We start from the raw sequence: 24,321 nt of genomic DNA, 5'->3' as shown, positions 1-24,321 counted from the left end.
CTGCTGAACTGGAGCTGTCAGGGGTTTCAGTCAGAAGGAAATACAAACAACATTATAGGTTTGTATGAGAAAATCCCCATTCCCGGTGCTAAGTGTGCAAAGACAACGTCTGCTGAGTCTCAGAGCTGCAGGGGAAAGGGCAATATGGCACAGGGCATCCAACGCTCATAGAGCATAGTCTGCTCATGTTGGGTAAAACTTTTCCCAGGAAAAGTAATGAAAAACTCTAAATTCTGTTAAAATACAGTTTACTTTTTAAAATTACTTTTTTTTTTTTTTCATGTGAGTATTGGTGTATATCGGTGTACAATGTTTCTGCAGTGGACGACAATTTATTTGGAGAATTTAACGAACTGCTTTATCACCCTTTACAGATGAGGTTGCAAGAAAGGCTTGAACCTGTCCCACCACAGTGGCCATGAAGCCGCCCGTGCCATTCACGTCAGAGTTGGCCTCGCAGGTGCCTGGTATTATTTTTCCCCTCTGTCACCTGCAGCATCTGCCCAGGCTGCATCCCTGTGTCCCACAGCCTGGGCAGATGCCATGGTCAACAAAGGGGAAATAATATTTTGAAGGACGAAAAAGGTGCTTTCTGTTTAATGTCTCTCATCTTAAATAAGCAGTTCAGAAGCAGACTTCATACCACACTACCATGTAGAAAGCATTGTTAAAAAGAAAGGTGTTTCTTACAGAGATGTAAGACTAATAATAGTTGATGGGAAAGACATTTAGAAGAGAAAAATACTGTGAATGTGAGGGAAAAAATCCCCATGGTAAATCAGATAAAGTATACTAGGTAGAGGGAATTGCACTGAACTGGAATTTTTGGCACATCTTCAGATTTAAGGTAGTGAGTTCTACTTTGCACCTAAAGCTAGAATTCACCCTCCCTCATGCATACTTTTAAAAAACATACTTTTTGGACATTGAGTAAATATTTTGATAACTAACATAATAAGACATCCATCAATAAATTCCATATCTATGTTGTTCTTTTTATTATGCAAAATTACTTTATTTAGGAGATGACACACATATTTTTGACATATGAAAATATACAGCTAAAGCAACCAAAAGAACTAAATAACAAACAGCCCACAACAGACCCCAAAATATCAGAAATAATCATTAAACAAAGATCTATTTCATTGTTTTACCATTCTTGCTTCCTATCTCCTAAATCACGAATGCCACAAATTAGGCTTCTCATTCTGTTAACACCATATGAGGTGAAACCTGCCTGGTTTGTCGAAGTAACCATTGAAGAGGTGAAATGTTAACACCAAGGTCCAAATCACCAAGGTGACTTAGGAACCCATTTTCTATTCAATTGCCCGAATGCTTCTGAGGATCCGTGCCTACATCGTTCAGCTTAATCTGTGACATAGTTAATTTGACTCACTGGATGAAATAGAAAAAAATGAAAATTAGTTTGCATTGGGAAAACACCATGAAATCATGAAAATATGAAAGAATGTTTTACAGAAACAGCAAAACCTGCATCAATTTAATCATTTGGACAATCAGAGTGTAATCACATGTAACTCAAGTTGGCGTTTCCAAGCACCTGAGTTTTACCTCTAGCATGCTAATGCATTTTGAGGCAAGTTATTTCGTTTCATTTTTCTTTGTATTTCCAGTCACAAATACAACCATTTAAAGAAGTAAAAGACTGAATCAGGGATGTCCAGAGTCTGGGGGCAAAAGCAGTCTCTGCAGTAGTGGGACTTGCAGGACATGCTGCAAATAGCTTTGCATGAAAGAAGCAAGCAGAAGGGGCATGTACCTAAAAGCCTGCAGTGCATGCTAAAATTCACTTATGAGCAGCAAACTTCTGCACAGTCAGCAGTAATAACACTTAGAGAGTAGATGTTTACCTTTCATGCTGCATTAACTGTCAAAAAACCTAAATCTACACAAGGCTAGACTGAATTTTTACCTCATTTTGAGTACATGAAAAGTTGTCGTTTCACCAAGGAATACTGGCAAGGTAAATTGCAACATTCCTCATTGTTCCTTCCCCAGTTCTCCCATGTCTTCCACTCAAAAAGCCCATGATCCATGTAATCACAACAGCAATACTTTTCTTTTGCTTCAGACCATATTCTACAGTTGAAGAAACCTGCATCCACCCACTCTATTCTACCCTCTTCTCTCTTGAAGCTGTGGGGTCTCAAAGAAGATCCAGTCCCCCTCTTTCTCATAATCTCTGATGCTGCGCAGTCTGCTGACCTCATGCAGGTCCTTAACTTGGTGACACAGATCCTGAATAAACACATATCTCCTACAGGCTGGAAGACAGTCACCTGAAGCCCTGGCCTCCACGAGAGGCCCTAGGCATTCCCTAGAGCCCAAAACATGAAGAGCTGCATCCTTCTTCTGGAGCTCTGTCTGGACCAAGGCCTCTGGCCCTGCTTTATCAGGGAGGTTGGACCAGATGACCTCCAGAGGTCCCTTCTAAACTCAGCCATGCTATGCTTCTGCTAAAAGGAGATGGCTGCAGTGCCTGCTGGGGACCATGCCCCACAGAGCATCACCACCATTGCTGAGGACATGGATGCTGTTCAGAGCAGAGTCACTTTGTGCCCTTCTGCACAAATTGCTGCTCAAACTGCTGCATGTTTGCTGCCTGTCACCTCCTTTATGAAATGTTTTCCTGATTGTGCGATTTATCCTTTCAGTAGCCTTTCTTTTGATAGCAGGAGTTGGACCAAGCAACCTTCAAAGACCTCATCCAGCCTAAACTGTTACATGACTCTCATAGTGGCTCTAACAGCTGATTGCATTTTCTAGAGCCATTGAGTTCTGAGTCTGTTCAGCTCTGCTACTCCATCTTCTCCCTACAGATAACTCTCTCTATTCCCAGTCTGTCTTTACCTTCTACAACCTTTTTTCCTTCTTGTCTCCTTTTCCTCTCTCCTATTCCCTTCCCTTTTGCCCTAACCTCCGCAATGGGTGCCTTGCAGAAGACATTGTTTTTGAGGAGGTAGCGACCCTGAACATGCCTGTTCTACCGGAGCTTGTACGTAGGCTTGAGCAGCCCGTTCGTTAGCGTGAGCAGCTGCTGGTGGGTGCTTAGGATGGAAATAACCTTCCAGACTGTCGGGAGACTCTCTGTTAGCTGGACAGCCTACTCAGATAGTCTTCAACTTATCATACTATTGAGAAGGGTAGATTGTGTGTGGATCAAGGGATGGAGCAGAGCGCTCGTGTCTGGGAGAGCACTACCCATCCCTCACTGTTATCCCAAGCGGGCACATGGGTTCCAGACTGCTCACCGTCGGGAACCTCGGGCTGTGCGGGGCTGCATGGGTCCCCTGGTCACAGGGTCACCTCGGCTGCATCCCGTTCACAGAGCCACCTGTGGGCAGCTCCCACACCGTACTGGCAATTTCACCTCCTGCATGGCCTTGCCTTTATCGAACCATGTAGCAAGAAGTTCTCATGTGAATGCGCTTTAGGAATAGAGTTGTTTTCTTGTGAGGAAATCCTATAGTAGCTCAAATGATCAAAAGAGGGAAAGTGTCTCTCCATGGAGAGGATCTGCTCTGCGCAGCATCACTTGGGAAAATCCATCTTGTCTCCATCCGATGCTGCATGCACATGGGATGCCCAGCACCTGAAGGGATGTAAGATATACTCACTATCTATAGAATCGTAGAATTCTATATATTATATTCCTCTTCTTGTCCTGTCTTACAAAACCTGCTCTTTTATGAAGCCATTTTTTGCCGGGCCTTTCTTGTTGAGATTCATGCAAGCCCTGCTCCATCCCTCTCCGCCCTTACCTCATCCCCCTCCTGGTGCAGAACAGCCTCCTCTGCCTTTCCCACCCCCGGTGCCAGCTGCTGTAACCCTGTCCCCTCGGCCCACCGCCCCCACCCCGCACCCTTAGCTCACTTCCCACCTCGCAGTCCCCGAGAACCAGCCGGTAGAAAGACTTTGAGATGCTGGTGAGACGGCATAGAGTCCAAGTACCAGGAGCTGAAAGACTCTGTCACCCTGCACTGCATTTACATTTCTCAAACTGTAGCATGTTCCCTAGATTGTGTAAATGATTTGTGTTTATACTATTAAAAAGAAAGGAGTGCTGTAGAAGTTGACAGATCTGCACTGAAGAGTTGCACAGATCCCGCATAGAGAAACCAGCTATACTGAGCTGGGGAGCTGTGTATCATTCCCAGACTATTCGTGGTACAGTACACGTGCTGGATAAATGCTGCCAGGTCACCCAAAAACTTATATCAAGGGCAGGTGCTGAGATGACTTCTATCCTCCCGCTCTTCTGCTTCTTGTTTAGCACTTTGTGAGAATGGCTTTAAATTACTCTGTTTTCAATGGCCTTTTGCCTATTTTATTTTTTTTTTTCTGGCTGTCATTAGTCATTACCTGACTTTTGTTGGAAGCACTCAGGATCCGGGGAAGCCAAGACGTTTTGGTTCAGCTGTTTACATGAGGCATGCGCCAGATGGCAGAACTTTATTCTTAATGAGAAGTTTTTCCACCCCGGGTGTCCAGTGAGAGAGTGCTTCCCAAGCCTGCAGCGAACCCAAGGACACTGCAGTAGGACAACTTCAAGGTAGACATCAGGAAAAAGCCAGAGCCCCGGGGTGGTCTGTAACAGTCTGCACACACCATGAGCTTAATAGATGGTGTTGTTACCCCGAGCACAGTTCTACCTTTTGAACACCGGGGCGTAATAATAAGGGTATCAAAAGAAGGATGAAACTTTAGCCTGGAGGAAAAGTGAAAAAGAAGCTGGCGCGTTCATGTTGGAGCCAAAAAACAAATTGTGTTATTTACTTGGACTTTATTACAGCCTGCATCCAAGTGCATCAAACATTAGTCATCTTTATAGAGATTTTAGTAGAAGGAATGACTAACTAAATTATAATAAAACCAACATTCTTACTCTATAATACAGTACAAAACCAACTAAAATATTAGCAGGTAAGCTCTAAAACCGTAGAGTCAGCTTCTGGTCATATTTGAATGATATAATCTGGAATAATTCTGTCATGCTCAGGTATATTTTTCCAGATGTATACCAATAAAATTGTTATCGCAGCCTTTTCCAAATTCTCCCAATAAAAGGCATCAATGTGAATAAAAAATTATGGCATAAGGTGGTGATTAGCTTTAGGATACTTAAGAGTCATTATGATTTCTATCTTGTATGTTTGTCACTTTCTGTATCAAAATTTATATGTAAAAATTATTTTCTGATCCCCTTTCAAATGTGTAACATCTGTTAGGAAGTAAACACAGATTTTCTTGTACTCTATGAAGGATGATGATGTTCTAGCAAATGCTAAGAAAGTGTTGAAAACATTATCTTTTTTTTTTAGATATGATGCTTTTTTTCCTGAAATATGTGAAGAGAATATGTTTTCCTTCTTGCTATTTCCATCACATACAGGAAAATTTTGTTTTCCTTCATTTAATCAATTCATGATTCAGAAAATTTCTAAGATAAACCTAATCTCTCTCTAGACATGCAAAGCATTACAGGAGTTGTCCCAGGCTGATATAAATTGTTATACTTCTATTGGAGCAAATCTTTGTTTGCAACTTCTGAGGGTTTGCCTCTGGACTGTGAGAAAGAAAGTGGCATTTTATTCGTTGCTTTAGTGAGTGTTCAATATTCCCAGTATATTATGACATAAATCAATTTTGCTATCTTGTTGTAGCCCTATTACGTTATAAAAATCCTCTTCTGAGTGTTGGAAATTTGATTTGCCCCTTTCAATGCTGCAATTTAAAAACAAACGCAATAAATTTTAGGTGGGTGTTCATAAAATTGAAAAGAGGGATTGGAGGCCTCTTGGGCAGTATTTTTCCTTTCTGTTGTTTTTTTTGGCTTTGCTTTTATGGCATAAAACGAGGATCTACCTTCCCTATTTTGTCACAGATAATTGCATCCAAATCTTTCCAGGTATTAAAAATAGCTCATCTTTATGTATCTTTGTAAAATATCTTTTTTTTTTTCTATTTTCTGCATCACTATTATTCCGCATATTGTTATTTCCATTTGTACAGAACTATTCTTTTTTTCAAAAGAGATCATTAGATGCAATTTGACAATATGGTGGAAGAAGCTTTAATAAATAAAGAATTACTAATGGGCATTTTACCATTATTTCACATCACTGTTCACTTCCAAGTGAAAACATCAACCTAAATCTTTAAGGAAGGTATTTGTATGAACAGCCTATTGATTTGTTCAAATAAACAGCATAGGGTTAGCATTTGTCTTTTTGTCCATGTTTTCTCATATAGTATTTCCCTTTCTTTCCTTTCTTTCCCATTACTTTAAGTCCTACCTTGATTTTTACATGCATATTATCACATTAATATTTTACTTCTCAGTACATGGACATCCTTCTGTTTTTAGCTTGTATATATTTTGGCCTTTCAAAGCTTTAGAAATTATCTTTGTGCCTAAGGGACTTAAATGTGTTAGCTGTTGTTTTGCTAAGTGATCTGCTTCATTCTGAGTGTGACTGAACTCTAAATAAGATGTGGTGGCAAACCAAGTATTATATACAACTACAAAATATATTAACCTACAGGAATGAATAATATGGCAATCGTTTAGTGTTTATATCTGTAATAGCCATAAAAGGAGAATCACTTCTTAACTCAAAAGTCCTCTTGAATGTTGGAGCCTGAGATAATCTGGTTTGAGGTTCACATTTTGTGATGACTCTATTGATTTACATCTCATTTGAAAAGAAGATACCTGATAAAGTGTCTTTTGAGGTATAGGACAGGAAGATAATAGAAATTTAAAGTTTTCACGTCTTTGGAGCATGAAGTTGGGCTCCAAATCCAAGTTAAGCATCATAAACCAGAGGTGATCTACCTTGCAAAGGTGCTAATTCCCAGCTGGTTTAGACATGAGTTGTTCTCACTCATGTCATTATCCCACCGAAATCCTCATCTCTTGTTCAGTCTTCTCTCTGTTACACATGACATGGCTTCTCTGATCACACATTCCCTCACCTAGTTCCCTTGCCCCAAATTTTGATCCCAAACCTCACTTCTCCTTAAACTATTTAAAAAAAACCTCTATGTATGCTTATAAGTAATTTTAAATTCCGTACCGAATTTTAAAAGGCAAGACATTGAGTACAACTTGACCACAACCTATTCTTCATGTTCTCTTCTCCCATAGCCTTCATTTAAATCCCCATGGTGTATTATTTCCCATTCTCTTACCCTATTTAGAGATTTACATTATTATGTTTCTGTAAAGAGATTCCCCAACTTGCCTTCTTCACAGACAATAATTTATTCCAGACAATGAACGTTTTTTAAGTCTGAGCAAATACTTGAATAAGACTTTGCCTGTATCAATGCATGACAATTGCTCACCATCCCGTAAATCTGGTTGAGTCTGGTCGTTTGTAGTTCTTCCCCTATGGAGTCAGTGGCAAGTTGGTCACCTACAGCTTTCTTAAAGGAAACTAAATGTGGTATTTACCAAGAGAAGAAAAGGTCACTGTGAAATATTTTTTAAAGGAGAAATACTCCATAGAACTGTTTGTGTTGCTTAACACCCTAACATCTCACGGTAGCAGTATTAATTAGATCTACCTTCGCCAGCTCCGACCAGTGATGCTGGTTCCTCTTCTTGTTTTTCTCTGAGGCCACCGTTTTCAACCCTTACAAGTTCTTCGTATTCTTTTTGCAATATTATACTTGTTGCTGAAATCCCTGACACTAAGTCCTGGTTCTCCACTTGTCCATATCGCGGGCCACCGCCTGTCCTTCCCATCCCCATGTCCTTTCTGTAGAAAGAGGAGCGCAGTGGAAAGTAACCCGTTTCTCCCTCCCACCTTCCTCCACCGCATCAATCTTGTCCCACTGTGGAGCTGGGGATACACGTACTGATCCGCAAGATGGAAGGTGATCTGAAGCCCAAGTAACCGGAGTGCAGCTTAAGATGGCAGGCTTTGCGCTGGATTTCTGAGCAACCACCTCTGTGCTGCCGGCTCTGCCCTGGAGAGCCGCTGCCTGCAGCCCCGTTGCAAAGTGGGTGGGTGGATTCTATTATTCGCTAAATTGCTGCGGCTAAGTTTTGCCTAAGTTTTTTGATCTATCCCCTCAACCCACAGAGCCAATATAATAGCCAGGCAAGACACAACACTCATAAATGAGGATGCTTCTTATCTGTCAGAAACGTTATTATTTTCTGTACTGTTTTCTTTTTCAGCAGCCACATAATAAGACAGATTTTTCAGAACTGTCATCTTTTATCATGAGATGTTGTGATATTTCTACATTTAGTTAGTGATAGACTTCTTTCAAGGCAATACAGTTATGTTTTCAATTAAAGCATGATGTCATACATTTGTTTCCATTCCCATCTCATGGACAGACATTGGAGGTGATGAATATATATTGTATTTTCATCCAATTTGTATTCAGTGGTCAGGTATTTGAGTACCACTCTTAGGTAGGCAGGGCCACGGTATCTCAGTGCCTATATGGCTTCTCACAAATAACACAGATTTGCAGAAATGCATCTAGCTCTCAAAACTATCCATCATTTCAGTGTCGTTTGGTTTCAAGTAGTCATTGATTTCAGTCATTGATTCTATGTCATTTAGGTAATACCTATGACCCTGTTGTTCTCCTCCACTTCTGAGCACCGTGATCAGTTTGATGTGTTTGAGCAAGCGCAAAGTGAGAGATACGATACTGGTCTTCACTATCTGGAAACCTGTTGCTCTGACATAGCTATGTTTTGGTCCCATTCCCTAGTCCAGCAAATATTTTTTACATTTAGTGTTAGCGTCTCTAATAAAAAGCATTGCCCTTACACGAATCGTTTTGGTAGCACTTAAAAAGTGCAGGTTTTGGTTTATTTTTGTTTGAGTATAGTTTGGTTTAAAATAAACTTGTTTTCTTTCACTGATCATCATTTAGAAAGGCCTGGAAGGAGCTAATAAAGATGTCTGAATGTGATGTGCTCTGAGCCCTGCATCTGCTGGGGCGGCCCCTGCATAAGCTGCTCTATATACAGGATGCACGGTGGGAGCTGGGTAGCCTTCAGCGTGTCTTTTACCCAACTTACACTGAGGTTGTAACTTCGCTAGTACCAAAACTTAAATTAATTTAGTCTCCAGAAGAGAAGATAAATCCTTTTACCTTTTTTTTTTAAATGTAGGGCTGTCCCGGCGACAGTCCTGAGTTTTGTCAGCTATATAAAAGCAAATCACCCAACACCGTATGAGACGTTCTAGAAACTTTTCTGAGAGCTGCTTTTGTACTGTCTACACGGGCTGTCCTCAGCCTCCCCCTGACAGGCTGGTCAAAGCCCTATCTGAGCAATTTTCTTAAAGTTTGGCAGGTGGATCTCCTTATTTCTTCCTCTTGTTGAAAGGAGCTTCTGCCTGTTGGTTGTTTTTTTCTGCGCTACGAAGGTGCATATACTCTCTGCTCGAGAAGTATGATGATAGCCTTGCTGATCTTTGCCCCGCTCCTTGATTTGCTTCCTTGTTGTTACTCTGAGGATGATTTTCAAACCTTTTCAAGAAATTTTAATGAAAAAGAGTTTTTGCAGGGATCATCCCACCTCCCACTCACAGCAATTGTTATGATTTTCTCCCGTTATTTGAGGCAAAAATATTTCTAAAGAGACATTACTTATGTGGGAAATTATTACTTGGAAAAAGGTTTCTTCTCCCACTACTATTTCACAGTTTATCAGGTAGGATCAAGCTAAAATGGCTAATCCTATATCCAGTTTGCAGACTCTAAGCCACATATAATAATCCTGTTTTGAAGTCCAGCAGCAGACATAGGAGGGATTGGATGACTCAGAGGAATAAAAAAGTCTGGGTGAGTATCTGGAACCATTTTCTTGGTCAGTGGGTATAAGATTAAACAGGTATTTCCCCAGGAAAAAAAAAAAAAGATAAAAAAGATTTGTCAGTAGCTTGAAACATTGAAAACAAGGTTGGATGTGATACTGTGTGGAGCAAAAATGCTATAATAAAGCAGATAATAAGCAAAACAGCTTGAGAGTCCTTTCTGATGTTTCATCTCTATGGAAGGGTAATTAGGTATGTGCACAATTACAAAGCAAATGGCATGCATGATGTTTTTCTCAATCAACCAGGTTTGTTTTTCTGTTCTTCTAATCTGGCTTTAATTAATACTAACAAAGAATAGGGTTTGTGGGTTTTTTTCTGAATGTAAAGACAGATATATACTGTATTCAGGTTTTAAATCACGCCTGTGATGCACTTGGATAATTTCTATTAGTATCAGGGAGAATACTGCTTTTTGTTTATGTGGGCAGGCAGAGCAAATGGTACCCAAGTATAACACTGATAGTCATGCTTCGTTGCATGTGTGAAATTTAGCAAAGGGAATTAACAACTGAAACGAGCGCTCCCACATGAAGGATAATATTAAACAAGTCTAGCTTTAAGTCCTGACCTTCCTACCCATAATTCCTGTCAGGAGGCTTTGAAGTCTGAGACTAAAAAAGCCTATGAAGCTTGGAAACTGAAAACAGCGTTCCACAGGTATTAGCATGATAATGAGGAGTCTGTTTTACACATCATTTTAATTTGAAAGTAAGTAATCAGAGTTTAGATGACACTTTGCTTAATTATATTGAATGTTTGACATGAAAGTAAATTAATAGCAAATTGATTTCTACCATCTGCTACTATTAACACTGGGAAAACCAGAAGAACTTCAAACACCATATCTTTATCCATTTTTAATATTATTACCTAAAATAGATGCTACATCTTTGTAAGAAACAGCACAATGCGCTTGATGGGAGAATAAAGCAGCCAAAACAGGTTTTTGAAGACACAGGAGAAAACTTTGGAGCAGAAGACAGTTAGTGGGGTGAGTGGTTGGGATCGAGCCTGTAGCACCGCTGCTGCCCGCTACATGCAAAAGGCAAACGCAGTTTCCGAAGTGTCACGTGTTCCAGACCCTGTTCTGGAGTATTTTGGGTGCAACTATATGAGAAAGGGAGAGAGTCCCACTACAAACACTCAACCCTCTACACCATGGAGAGAATTTGAAACTAAGAGCACGTGTTCAGGTTTGTCGTTATTCCTTATTGTTAACCAGGGCTCTGTGCATCTCAGCCTGAGATAACCTTCAAGTGTTATCATCCCTCAGTTTAACAGGTTCTGCCTTTGTAATTGTTGGGTTGTTTTTTTTTTTAATCTCACAATGCAAATTCTTTGACAATTTAAATATAGGAACCATTATCACTTTAACATTTTTCTATGAGGAATATGTAATTGGAAATTACTTCCTCTTCTGAAGAGCACAGCTTTCTATATAAAGTACACAATTCATATCCAACAAAAAAGAATACAATGAGAATGAGTTGTGGCAAGGAAGGTATTTTAAGTGTGAATGTTTATTTGCTTTCATAACACAATTTGAAAAACCTGGACACGGTCTGGACTATTTCAAAGGGAAACACCATCCCCATCTAAAGCTGTTGTTGTTATGGGCTCTCTCACACAATGGGTACACTTAATTTAAAACCTAGGACTGTGTTGCATCCAGCAAACACATGCTATTCTTGTGATCGGATAAAAGCTGGGACAGGCTGTGCTCACTTTGTTGAGGAATGGCAATTTTAAAATATCCACATTCCTATGTCTGTAATACTGAGACCCGTGATAAAGGTGGGTCAGGTGTGGTACTAGTTCACAGTAGTCATGGGGTAAAATAGAACTGCCATGTTATATTTCTTGAGATTAAGGTCCTTTGAGAACACTTTTTGAAACAATGTGAACCCTCTAGCAGCGTAGCTCTCTTTTCTCATTTTACTAAACAACATGCAGAATTACTGCGCTTGCTCAGTCTTCTTTACACTGCCTCTGGCTAATGGTTTTCAGATCATTTTAGCAACCAGATTATCCAAAAGGAGATTATTTTAGAGAACCTGGAAGAGAGTCCAGCTCAAGAAAATAAAAAAGCCCAAATGAAAAAACCCCAGCAACTAAGTGGAAAACAGCCAGGCTGTGCAGAGGCAGAGCTGAGAGCCCTGCAGCCAGCAGTGAGCCAGGCACTCGTCCCCACCAACCTTTAGTGCTTTGGGGGGGGGTGCATGCAGAACAGATTTTAACAACTTGTCTTTGCTCTTGTTTGGTGCTATCCGAGCCCTCTCTCCAAAATTCCTGACCTGGGCGTAATGGTAAACAGTGTTAGCATTCTGCACAAATGATAGATTGTGATTCGCTGGGATCCCAAATAGGCATCTATTTGAGTCCCTAGGAGAAGAAGAAGGAAAAAAAAAAAAAAAAGCTTTTTGCCAAGGAATACAGTTTTACCAGTTCCTGAAAGTGGGAGCAAGGCAATTTCCCCAACAACCTCTGAGACTCCTGAAACACTGTACAGACATCAGCTTTATGAAGGCATCAGTAAGACTCAAGAATCTCCTCACAAAGAGCATCTCTCAGCGACCAGCCAAATGCTGTTTGTTTTCCTCTGTTTTGCCTCTCAGTGATAGTCCTCCTGCCAGATTCCTAACTGGAGTACTTGGGTCCCCACCTCACATCAAGATGGGCTCAGGGGTCCCTCTTCAGCTGTGGTTTTCACCTGTGATGATCAGCCACCTCAGGCACATTGGCTGTTCTGGCCATGCTGTGGACAGACTGGTCTTTACAGCCAAGAGTAGAGACAGGATTTCCTTTAAACTTCTATATCTGTGCTTTTTTGCTCACAGTAGCAGTCTTTAAACATATTAATAAGGAATATAAATTTTTTAAAGCTTCTGGGCACCCTCCTTAGTGAGTGTATTTCTTAAAGCGTATTACATCTTGCTAATTATGAAATTTAATCTAGTGTGTGACTATAGACATTTAACATATACACCATCCTCAGAAAGGATATACTAATGCCTTTGATATATGCTGCAGTGACAATTTAAGCTACATGGATTGCAGGTTTATGTAGGTATGTGAAGATAAAAAAAATCAACATTACGAGTGATTCTATGTTAGCTAACACCTTGCCGAACAAATTAATTTAGGTCACACAAATCCAGTGACAAAATTCAGGTGATCTCTTTGTAAGAAATACCCTTAACATCCTATTTCATTTTCAGACAGTATTCAGATAGCTCCTGAGAATGGCTGTGAAATTCAGAACAGTTTATCAATTATCACTTTCACAAAAGTTTTAAGTCCATTTTTCCTTGAAGGTCTCTCGGATCAGGTGAGAGAAAAATTTACATGGGGGAACTGGAAGTAATTTCTCCTCCTCTCTCTTTCTCTCTTTTTTTTTTTTTTAATTTAAATAAATGGATAGTGTTACGCTTAAATAGAAAAATTAAAATATTATTCATGAGCTAAATTTCCCTCTCATGAACATCCCACCTCTGCTTTTACAACAAACCCCCAAAACCAGGTTTATAATCTGCGATGGAATTTTCTCTGAGCCTTCTCTAGTAGTCCCTCCCAGATTTCCTTGCTGCTCCCTGGCAGAAGACTGTATTAGGTGACACATCGCTATAGTTCTCATGTACATTCTCACATAGCATGACAAGAAGGGGGTTTAGGTCCAGAAGACTTGGTCAAAAATTCAGGCGAAAAGATCTGTCCTCCTGAAACAGTCCTTAGGTTAATGCTTGCCATCAGGCATTGGAAGAGGGAAGCCAGAAGATAACCTAGGGAGGTTCCCTTCCTTTTACTTTTATGACTCTATGTGTAACCAAATTTAGACATCTTTTTATCAGCTCTTCAACAGACCGTCCTGGGTTTCCCATCCTAGTGGTGACTTGCTTTGTGAAACTCTAAAGCCAGAGATGGCTTTGTAGTCATTGTGATTTTAACTGGACGAGTATGTGAGAAAAATGAATCACGTTATCATAGCCAGAAAATAAAGGCCAAACCCTGTTTTCAACAGAAGAAATAGATTTGCTATGCTGGACTTTTGTGAGAAGACTGGAATATTTCCACCCCAAAGCGGGAGCAGTAGCTGCTGTGCTTATACAGTACAACTGCAGAGTTGGGGTAACATCCCTGGGTGGGCTGTTGGCTTTCCCTCTGCCAGACTCATCGTGTGTGATAAAAAATTAAGAGATGAAATTTAGAGGCTTAGATTTTTACAAAACCTGTTTGGTGTGAAATTATAGGGGTACAGTATTTGCAAATGGTGTTAGAAGTAGGCAGAAATCAGTAACTGATCCTGCACATCTACTTTGCATCTTTGTCATGAAAACAACTTACCTTTCTTACTTCATTAAATATGTAGTAAAAAAAAAAAAAAAAAAAAAAAGATGTTTCCAGCCTCTTTTACAAAGTGGCTTTAACCAAAATAGCATCTGAATTTTTATGACTGGCTGCTCTGACCTCTGTAGTCAACATAGAAACAGTTAAGGAAAAAGAATATCTTACTCTCCTGGGTCTGTCTGTCTGTACTGGGAATTTAGATTATTCTTCTTACTGGAGCACAAGGCAGACTTACCTTCTCTTTAACAAGCGAAATAAGGAAAAGATGCACCTGAATTTGGGGTAAGCCTGCAAAATCTTGTCAAATCAATGGCCATATTAAGAAGCACGGATTCATTTCCTCGGTGGTGATCCTATAAATAAAAGACTAGTCTGTTATACCTATATGATACCTATATTTTTAAAAGGTTATGGGCCTTCGCACTCAGGATGGCCATCAAAGGCAAACTTGTCATTTTTACTTACCAATTCTCATGTCTTATTATCATGCCGTGACATTCAATTGCAAATCCTTGAGGTAATACAGCCTCCCAAAGACAAAATGTGTTGCTGAAATGATTTTTAATGCGTAAGAAGAATTGCAATGGTCCAGACTCCCCGGACAGATTTTTCTAACTGTTGTACTTGTATAAATCCCAAACTGGAAGCAGAGCTATTTCTATTAAACAGGTAGTCCTGTGAACACCAGACCTCAGGAGGCCTGCTTGCTTCCAGTGGGATCTCCCTGGTGAGGTGGAATCAAGAGAGACACAATCTGGTGGAAGACGAGGCTCCCCGCCATCTATAAAAGTATGAACTCCAGATGAAGCTTTCCTGAAACTGGGGCGCTGAGACGTGCCTGACAGACTGTTTGATGTCAACCAGGACGGAATGCTTTGGGTGAGGGCTCTGATGGCCATGTCTATATTAGCGAGCAAGTGCAGACTAATAGGACCAGGTCTATAGAGAGGAATGGGGCATCACGGTCTCTGCTATCTACATTTCAGGGATTTTTGGGCATCCCTTGGCTGGTGTCACGGACTATATGCCCATATGTGACTGAAGTACATTAAAGACAGTCCTGGAGAGCATTTCCCAGTTCGGTTTCATCTGAAAGGAATCCCTTTCACACACACTGAGACCATCCCATGACACGAAACTACACAGCAAGAGGGGGAAAATGGGAAAATTGCTTAAAAATTAGTACTTTAAAGAAGTACTAGAGCACTACCCATAGGTATGGTCTCTCTCCTGTCTCACCTGCTTTCTTTAAAAGTACAGGAAATCAGCATCTTTGAAACATCTGTCTTTTTTTCAAACTTATACTGACAGATACTGACAGATACAGTGTCCCTGGCTGTGACTTGTGTTCAAAGGTTGTTAGACGAAAAATGAAATGCATGCATACAAAGCAGTATCACATACTCCACGTACATTAGCTGGGGGCAGTATAGATTTGCGTGGGCTTTCCTTTTCATACACACAAGCATAAAAGGTAACTCTTAGGGCTAGGATGTCAATTTATTTAAATGTTCACTGACTTCAGAGTAGATGCAGTGCTTTAGTCAAGTCATAGACTTGGAACCTGATGTTTACAAAGTGCAAACTCATTTAACTCAATTGATCTGAGAAAGCATCATGATTAAAAAGACTTTATCAGGGATAGCTGTTCATTATGCATACCCACAGCTTCACAGAGAAACTCACTCTCGGCAGCATGCTGTGACAGAGATTAGTCATTATGCAGTAAAGCTGCACTGCTGGGACCCCATTTGCATTATTAAACGAATTAGAGTATTACTTAAGAAAAAGCAATTCCTTAGTTGTGATCACCACCCCCAAAACCCAGGCATATGTGGCCGGCAAGTGTTACAGGACACCTCTCAGCATTTGGGAAGAGGACTATATCTCAGTCATCTGTCACAGGTAATGAAACTTACACTGGCATCGATAAAATACAATATAAGGGAGACCTCATAGAAATTTTACAATAGCCAAGATATCAGAAGCTAAACAACAGTAGATACTGCTTATAAAACATTAAAGTAGTGAGATTTTAGGGCTTTTTCCCCACCACACGAAGCCTGCAGCAGGACTGAAACACGTTTCCATCCAAGCTTTAGCACGGACCTTCCTCCCGGTGCACTGCCCGACCCACTACTGCCCTGAGCACACCAGCATACAGCCAGGTACAGCTCAGCCACCCAGGAGCAACCAGCACTGGAGGTGCAGTCAGGAAAAGCTTTTCAGCCATCTTTACACAGCCATCTCCTCTCTGCGAAGTTCCCTCTTCACCTCAGTGCAAGTTTAAGTAAGTGTGTGGAAAGCATCTATTTTAGTTTGGACTAAAAGAAACTGAAAGGACTCACGGTCAATACCATGTGCGTTTTGGGAGACCACAAAATTGAGCTGAGGCCCTTCACCTTCTTAAATGGCCTCCTGGCCATCCTGGGACACTTAAGCTTTTCCAGTCCCTTTCAAGGCAATTTTAAACACAACTGTAACAAGGTAATAAGTTGGACTTTGCACCTTTGTGAATTAGGAGCCTTCATGTGTTCAGTGCAGTTCAAAAAAAGTCCCTGTTTCTACACAGCTACAGACTGTAGCCCACCTTTTAGCCTCTCTTTCTGCCTGGCTTACTCATTCAAGCCACACAGCATACAGAACGTAGGTCATGGCCACCTTTAGAAATGCTGGCTGCATCTCTTGCCTCTGGTCTGAACCAAATCCCCAAGGAGATTTCAAGAACTAAGCTGGAGCACGCTATACTCCAGGGCTGGTGGTATGGTTGGATAGCGAATGAGGGCATATGCTTTTACTAAGGTAAAGGTTTAGCAGTTCAGGCATCATGTGCCATAATTTAGGCAGCCTGGAAAGCCATGTGAGGAAAATCAGGAGGGAAAATTGAGCTGCAAGCACGTCCTGGCCGTACAAAGGAATGAGAAATGGCTGGTGGCCAAACGCAGCGAGCTGGTGCATTTTAGAGTACAAACACCAAATGCAGCAACATTTTAGAAAAAATGTCAAAATCAGACACTCTAGAAGCACACAGTCCCTGTCTGAAATGAAGGCAGCTCTTTACCTGCTACGGTAGCTATTAGTGCACGCTGTGAGCGAACAGGAGACTTGAACTTGCTTCATATTTTCAAAGTTATCACCATAATCATAATTCCACACACCCAAACACAATAAGGTATAGATCCTAGCTGTTACCAACCTCTTTGAAAAGTAACTCAAAAGGAAGTTGCAAGTCTAGCAAAATGCCAGGAGCCTAAACATTTTATTAAATCTGGGTCTAAATGTTTGAACTCTGGAGACTTTGGGCTATTGCAAATCTACTGTAGGACTCCCAGGGTCCAGTCAGACCAAATAGGCTGAGCTGATCCAGCAGCTCAGGGCTGCTAAAACAAGCAGTCTTTCTCCCTCTCCTTCTCCTCCTTTTCGTCACCAGTGTCCTCCTTTTTCCTCTGACCCCAGTGGTCCCCACCTCTTCCCTGGACTAACTTGGTGCTACCTGACCTTTCAAGGAGTCAGCTGAGCTCATGAAAGTGGTAGAAATTAACCCAGGGGAAAAAAAAAAAAAAAAAAAAGTAAAAAAAAAGTGGTTTTTTTCAATAGCAAGTTGTGAAGTCAGCTCAGCCATCTCATCTGATTGCATCTTCAGCCCTGCTGAATATAACACAAGCAAACACTGGTTGTTCTTGAAAAAAATATGCTGTGTTTTTCAAACAGCAATATATGGCCTTTGTTAGTCTTGCAAAGTTGTATGGAGGTGCAAGACAGTAGAGTCTGGCTCAAAATTTGTACAGTTGCCTTGTGCTAATTAAAAGCGGCCTTTCCTTGTACCAGTTCCAAGCGGCTGCCTGAACTTTCAAGTGTTTTTGAAGACAACTGCAATTTCTTGCTTGAAATGAACTACCAATGGCTTAATATTTAACCTGCAGATGTTGTCAGCTATTTAACCTTGTCCAGAAGTGAATGGGTAATTCCCCTCTGCTAGCGAAAGTGTAAAAATACCTTAAAATGACCTTGTGCCCATTTTATGGTGAAAAGTCACACTTCAGTAAAGCTACACAGCTAATAACAGTGTTGACCTTTTGTTCTTAGCCATCTAAAGACGTTAAAATCTGACTGAAACAGGATTATGCAATCTTAGACTCAAAGTGTAGTTAAGTGAACACGTATGCTTAAATAAAACAAGGGGACCAAACAAGGGGGCAGTGGGAGCGAGGACCAGCCAGGCAGAGGCAGAGCCAGCTGAGACCTGCTCCTGCCAGCCCTGAGGAAGAGCTGTTCTAATTTTATCTCGCCGATTCTTGGCCGGTTGTAACATTTTTTGTTATCAGAATAGACTTCTTTATTTGGACAAAGAATGACTAAGAAGGGGTGATTTATTCACATTAACAGACAGTCAGTGCTAGTGACTCATTAGCATATGATCAGAGAGGGTTTGTAACCCTGCAGGCCTGTGAACAGGGCTGAGCAAATCAATAGAAGAAGGCCAGGCTGGACGTGGCCTTGGGCAACCTGGTCTAGTGGGAGGTGTCCCTGCCCATGGCAGGGGGGTTGGAATTCGATGATCTTTAAGGTCCTTTCCAACCTAAACCATTCTGTGATTCTATGATTCTAAGAAGAAAAAACGTGGATTTTGTGTTTGAAAACTTGTTTTAGGAAAGTAAGCCAGATGAGAAGGTACTAGTTATTAGGAAACAAGACTGATTAGTGGATACTTCTGTTCAAGGAATGAGCATATTAAGATGTCTCAAAGTGCAGTGTCTTTGCATGGCCCATGGAGCAGTCTCGGGCTCTTAGTGGCTTGGAGGTGCCAGTCTACTCACACATCGAAAAGAAACAGAGGAGGTTTTTTAAAATGCAGTTCACTGAGCTCTGTTCATGGCCCCAAAGGCTGAAACATGCCCTTTAATTTCACTCTATCAAGGTGGGATCTACCTGCTGTAGCCCTGTGAAAGCTGTAAGGGATTTTAGCCCACTGCTCTGCTACAGCCTTTTGGTAGTTTTTAACACAATCAGGGTCATCTGGATGAGAAATCTCACTTCTTACGACTCTTGGTCCAGCAGCTCTCTTGGTTTCCACTTGATGCCAACCCCGCAGGACCTTGCTTCTCTAAAGAAAAAGCTATACAGCTCTCTATAGATCAAATCCCACTGCCTTCTGACTCAGACATCATAAAAAGGGAGATTTGCTTTGACGTAAAATTGTTCCTGAATGCACATAAAACAGGCAGACTTTGAAATTTTGGTGCAGAATTTGTCCTTTAGGCACAGTTTACTGTCTCTGGCATAATTATGTTTTGAAATGCTTGATTTCGTCGTACTTCTCTCTATCTCTGGACTGGATTAAGCCCAAGTGAGCTCTTATCCTCTTCTCCTGTAACCAGGCAAGTCTCACATCCACTGTAAGCGGAATGGTGGCTCTGCATTTTAAAAGAAGAGAAGCTACTTTTAATCTCCTGGCTATTATAAGCAATCACGGTCACAGTCTCTTTAGAAGTCTCCAACTCCAAGAAGCAGGATCACACTGCAAGTTTCATCTTCTCCTTATCACTCACCCTGGGGCAGGATTTCTACGGGAAACAGCATCCAGCTCAGCACCACAGGCTGGAAATCCCGGCTCTCGCCACAGGCAGCACGAGCTCTCAGGAGCGTTAGATCCAGCGCCACGTCAAGCGTTGCCTTCGCAGGCGGCCTGGCTGCTTCCCACAACTGCGAGAGAGCCATGGTAGTGCCTCTGCCCATGCGGGCACAGCGGGATGGACTGGAAATCACCAGTGGGCTGGCACAGTCCCTTCCATAGGCACGGTAAATAAGCAGGAAATAATAGCGGGGAGTTTTCAGGAGCTTCAGTTTCGGCGTGTCGGGAGAAATCTGTGTTTTGATTGTTCAGACTTCAGAGCAGCTGCTGTGAACATGATGTGACTGAGTGTTTCTTCTGGGCAAATGCTGACGACAATGCAGCCCACAAATTCCGTTAAAACTGATTATCTTCCATCTTCCTGCTTACCCTTCTTAGGGCTAACTGACTAGTCATTAATCCTCAAAAATTTAAGACAGCTATAGGTCTCTTTAATTTGCACCTAGCTTCCGCTAAGCCAAAACTCCGCTAAGCCAAAAATAGCAGCTGTACATATACAGCTGTCCCTTTATTTTACCAGGGATGACCTAAATACCATTGGGGACAACATGGTGCTGCATGGTTTTCTGCTAAATATCTGTGTGCCACCACATTCCCTCGCCATTGATAAAATTTTCCCGGGGCCCATCACTGCCTTCGAAGCTCCTTGTGGCAGTGGAGCAGCAAAACCAAATTGCAGCAGAAAGGAAAATTGAAACTTAGAGGACATGAGACCGACACTGAACTCAGCTACTTACATAAAGCTTTGCTGAAGAGGGAAACACAAAGCTGTTAATGATGGTAACATTGCAACCCAGAAGGTAGGTTTTATCCCATACTTGGAAGGTCTGGAAGCTATGCTCTAGTTTCCAAGCAGGAACAATGTTTCACAGCAAAGATGAGCAGGTGCAAACATATGCCAGGAGTGACTTCTCACTTCATTCAAGCTGGGTCCGATGCACAGACTGCTGATCTCTTTTAAGATGGCGGTGAAGTGACCTATTTTTTTAAAATCAAATTTTATTTTGCAGGTCTTTTATGAGTTCCCAGCATCCAGTCTGAAAGCACGTGCCTGTAGACATCATGACTTAGACACAGTAGCTTGCGTCTTTTGGCCTCCTTGAGGTTGTAGAACACCAGACTGTCCTTCCACTTTACCACGTCCAAAACCCCCTTTGATTCAAAACCTATTATGCAAATGCAGGAAGCATGATCACTAGAACCATGAACTCTGAACATAGGACTCTGCCACCCAAAAGATATTTTCCTCTGACCTCTAAAACCAAACATCTCCCCAGGTCTCTCCTGCCAAAGCTACAGCTACATCAGAAAGTTGCATGACGCAGTTAGAGCGAATCCAGCTTTGCGGATTGCAATCTGAGGTTGTGGTGATGATGCAACTTTGGCATTAGATGTGTTTCAGCTTTTGTCTGGTCACCTGGACTGACTGCCCAGTAGTGGCTGGAGCACACTTAGTGCAGTCCTGGAGCATACCGTTTGATGAAACCAAACCAAACATTTGGTTTAGTTTCATCGAAAAGGAAGTTTGTTTTAGGGACCTTCGGAAGACCTCATCCACACATGCCAAGACCGCTCTGTGATGCAAACCAAAGCACAGTAAGTGGACACAATCAGAAGAATCTCTTCAAAGGCATCATTCTTATTTGAACTACGTCATTAATGACAACACATTCTGAATGAGTCGGCATCTGCTTGGGCTTAGCTAACCACAGGTAAGTTTTAAGTACAATGTCAAAAAATGGGCAGATTGTGATGCACTCAAGTCTGTAAAGGCTGATGAGACCCCATGAGTGCTGGCATTCCCTGATGGCAGAAGAACTTTTTTCACCATGGGTGCACTCCATCTTTAATTGTAAGGGACATCCTGTGTTTCATTCACTTTTCAGAAGGATATGGAGAATGCTGAACCATTCAGTCAAATGCTACTGGCACAAGTTTTGCCAGGCAACACCAACGGATCTAATTGCTGACTAAAACCTGTTTCAGGATGGAGTTCAGCCTGAGGAAGTGAAATCTTTCAAAATAAAATCTAAAGCCAAAGCCTAGGAAAAAATATCATTTTCTGTTATTCTGTGGCTATCCTGAATTACAGATTTGAAATATAACGTCATGGGTGTGGAGCTGCATTTGAGCCGTTGGCAATTGAAGTCTGACGTTCCCCCACACTTTTATGTCTGCATTTGTAACCCAGTTAGGGAAATGGCATGCAGAAAAAGAAAGCTTTCAAAGGCTTCACGGAGGCCTACATGAACAGAAAATACTTAACGTTATTTGAAGTCTAATATGTTTTATTGCACATGTTTAGTGAGTACTATGGGAAGGGCAGAAATATGAAACAAACCAGCCCTTCTGGTTTCTATAATACTATTTTTTTTTAAATAGCTGCTTTACTAGAGCTTTATGGAAGTTTCATAACAGGCTCAGCATCCTATAAATAAAGGAGACTTTCACCAACTGGGGGTTTTACTGTGTCACTGATGTATTCTCACACCCTGTGTGTCATTGCACAAATACGAGTTATGGCCTTTTGAAGGAACTGGAAAGTGAGTTGGGACCCTTCTGAGCTTAGGAGAAAGACCATGTGATCATTCCAGAGACAGTACCCTCTAAAACTGCCTTACATGTTTTCTGTTTCCTTCTGTTTTCTGAAGACTAGGAACACTTGAAAGAAGTATGATGAGTGCTTACTCCTAGAGAGACTTCTGAGTGATAGAATTAAATTCTGAACCCCAAATTTCCTATGTTTGAAACTTCATGTGGAAAGGATTTAATCTGCTGCTGAAGTGTAAGATGTCACATTAGGTATCGTCCAGAAAAGCTCTAGCCTTCCTTCAAGATCAGCTAAAATTGCCCTCTATAAAGATTGTGCTATCCTATCTGTTTAAAATTTTGTATACAGTCAGATATGATGCCTGTCTATCTAATGGACAGGCAGTAAAGAGGCGAGTAAGTGATCATAAAGTAGGGTTGACTGTGGCCCTCATATATTTCTATTTTGTTGAATTATATACCTATATACATGATGGCCATGACTCTACAGATTATTACAATATCTTATCTGCAAAACAAGAGATAGTCTTCACTGTAGAAGAATTCTGCATAGATCAAAAAAGATAAGAGCTTTCCAGTTTTTTATGCTGGTTTGTCAGACATAGGATAGCATATTAAAATCATAAAAATAAATTCTAGCATTTCTGCTAAGTAACAGCTTATTTTGTTGGTAAGAAAGAGAAAAAGGCAGAAGTGACTGCTACAGAAGCAATAAAAGTGTGCCAAGGAAAGAAATCATGATTGTGGCAGTAGATTGTTTAATCTGAAGTGGGTGACACTTTTTCCTGTAACTTGGAGGGAAAAAAAGTTCAAAAATATAATAGCTTCTTCTTTCGAAGGAGAAAATAATTAAAGCCTGATAAAAAGGATGTACTTTTCTCACTGACTTCTGATACTTTTGATAATTCAAATTAAATAGTTATCATAGTCATGTTAATGTAGGTTTACAAGGGGAATATTCTAGTATGCATCTGAATGAATACAAGAATATTTGCTTCTGTCTTCACTGTTCAGATCCTATGCTGCATAAAACAACGACATACGTAACTGATAACTCTTGAATTGAAAATTATGTAACAAAACTTTCTAATCACTCTCATATGCCAAAAAGTCTAGGGATTTCAGGGTATGTTTCATTTTGTCAGCAGAATGCACAAATATTGTGAGGCTTATTCACCAAAAAACATTGTATGTAATGCCATTGAACGGCATGTAAAAACTTTTCTATAAGTTGCTTCTGCATGTTAGGTGAAGATTTATCAAATGCAATCTTTAAATTCATTAAAAATGATGAAGGTGTGGATGATGGAAAACCACTTTTGGTAACCGCGTGCTACTTAGGTTATTTTAGAGTGTGCTAAAAGTCTTTTTATCATGTAATCTTAGAGCAGTTTCGTTTTATATGCTAAGGTTTCTGAAATGATGCATTCTCTGCAGACTGTTATGACAAAGAACTGATGACAATTTTTTTGTCATAGCAGTAAGTTTTATCTAAGAAACACATCAGAACAAAGCACAAGGTGCGAGAAGGGATTAATTCAGTAACATACCTCAGCCCTCAGAAATCTGACTTCACATTTTTGTATCAGTAAACAAATTTTCAACCACCTCCTGTAGAAAAAAAAAACAATTTTCAACATGTCATAAATATGACTGAAAGGCTGAAATGTGAGAAAAGGCTGGAATTGGATTGTTTAGTAATAACGTATATGAAGAATAATACGTGTAAGAGATTCAGTAGAGAATTATATATCTGAGGGAACTGAGAATGTATACTTACAGAGTTCCTGCTTAAAATATTTTCTGATATTTTTTGCACAGTTATCCTCTTTGCTTCCATCTAAGGGTGATCACATTGTTTCAATTGCTCTTGTTAAGTCCATAGTTTTTAAATCTTGCCTGGCAATTCTA

At 40.8% G+C, this 24,321-nt stretch overlaps 1 protein-coding gene across 1 annotated transcript in view; it reads right to left on the bottom strand.

Annotated features, from left to right (window-relative positions):
- Positions 1–19,946, bottom strand: part of ELP2 (elongator acetyltransferase complex subunit 2) — a 66,783-nt gene extending 46,837 nt beyond the window's left edge. The window contains exon 1 of the mRNA XM_009885917.1: positions 19,778–19,946. Coding sequence (XP_009884219.1) covers positions 19,778–19,946 — 169 coding nt within the window. The remainder of the gene's footprint in view (positions 1–19,777) is intronic.
- Positions 19,947–24,321: the final 4,375 nt, after the last annotated feature.

This window comes from Charadrius vociferus, unplaced genomic scaffold, assembly GCF_000708025.1.
Source record: "Charadrius vociferus isolate BGI_N301 unplaced genomic scaffold, ASM70802v2 scaffold195, whole genome shotgun sequence".
Classification (NCBI taxonomy): Eukaryota; Metazoa; Chordata; class Aves; order Charadriiformes; family Charadriidae; genus Charadrius; species Charadrius vociferus.
The sequence above is the reverse complement of the archived record's forward strand: the minus strand, read 5'-3'. Positions and strand labels throughout refer to the sequence as shown.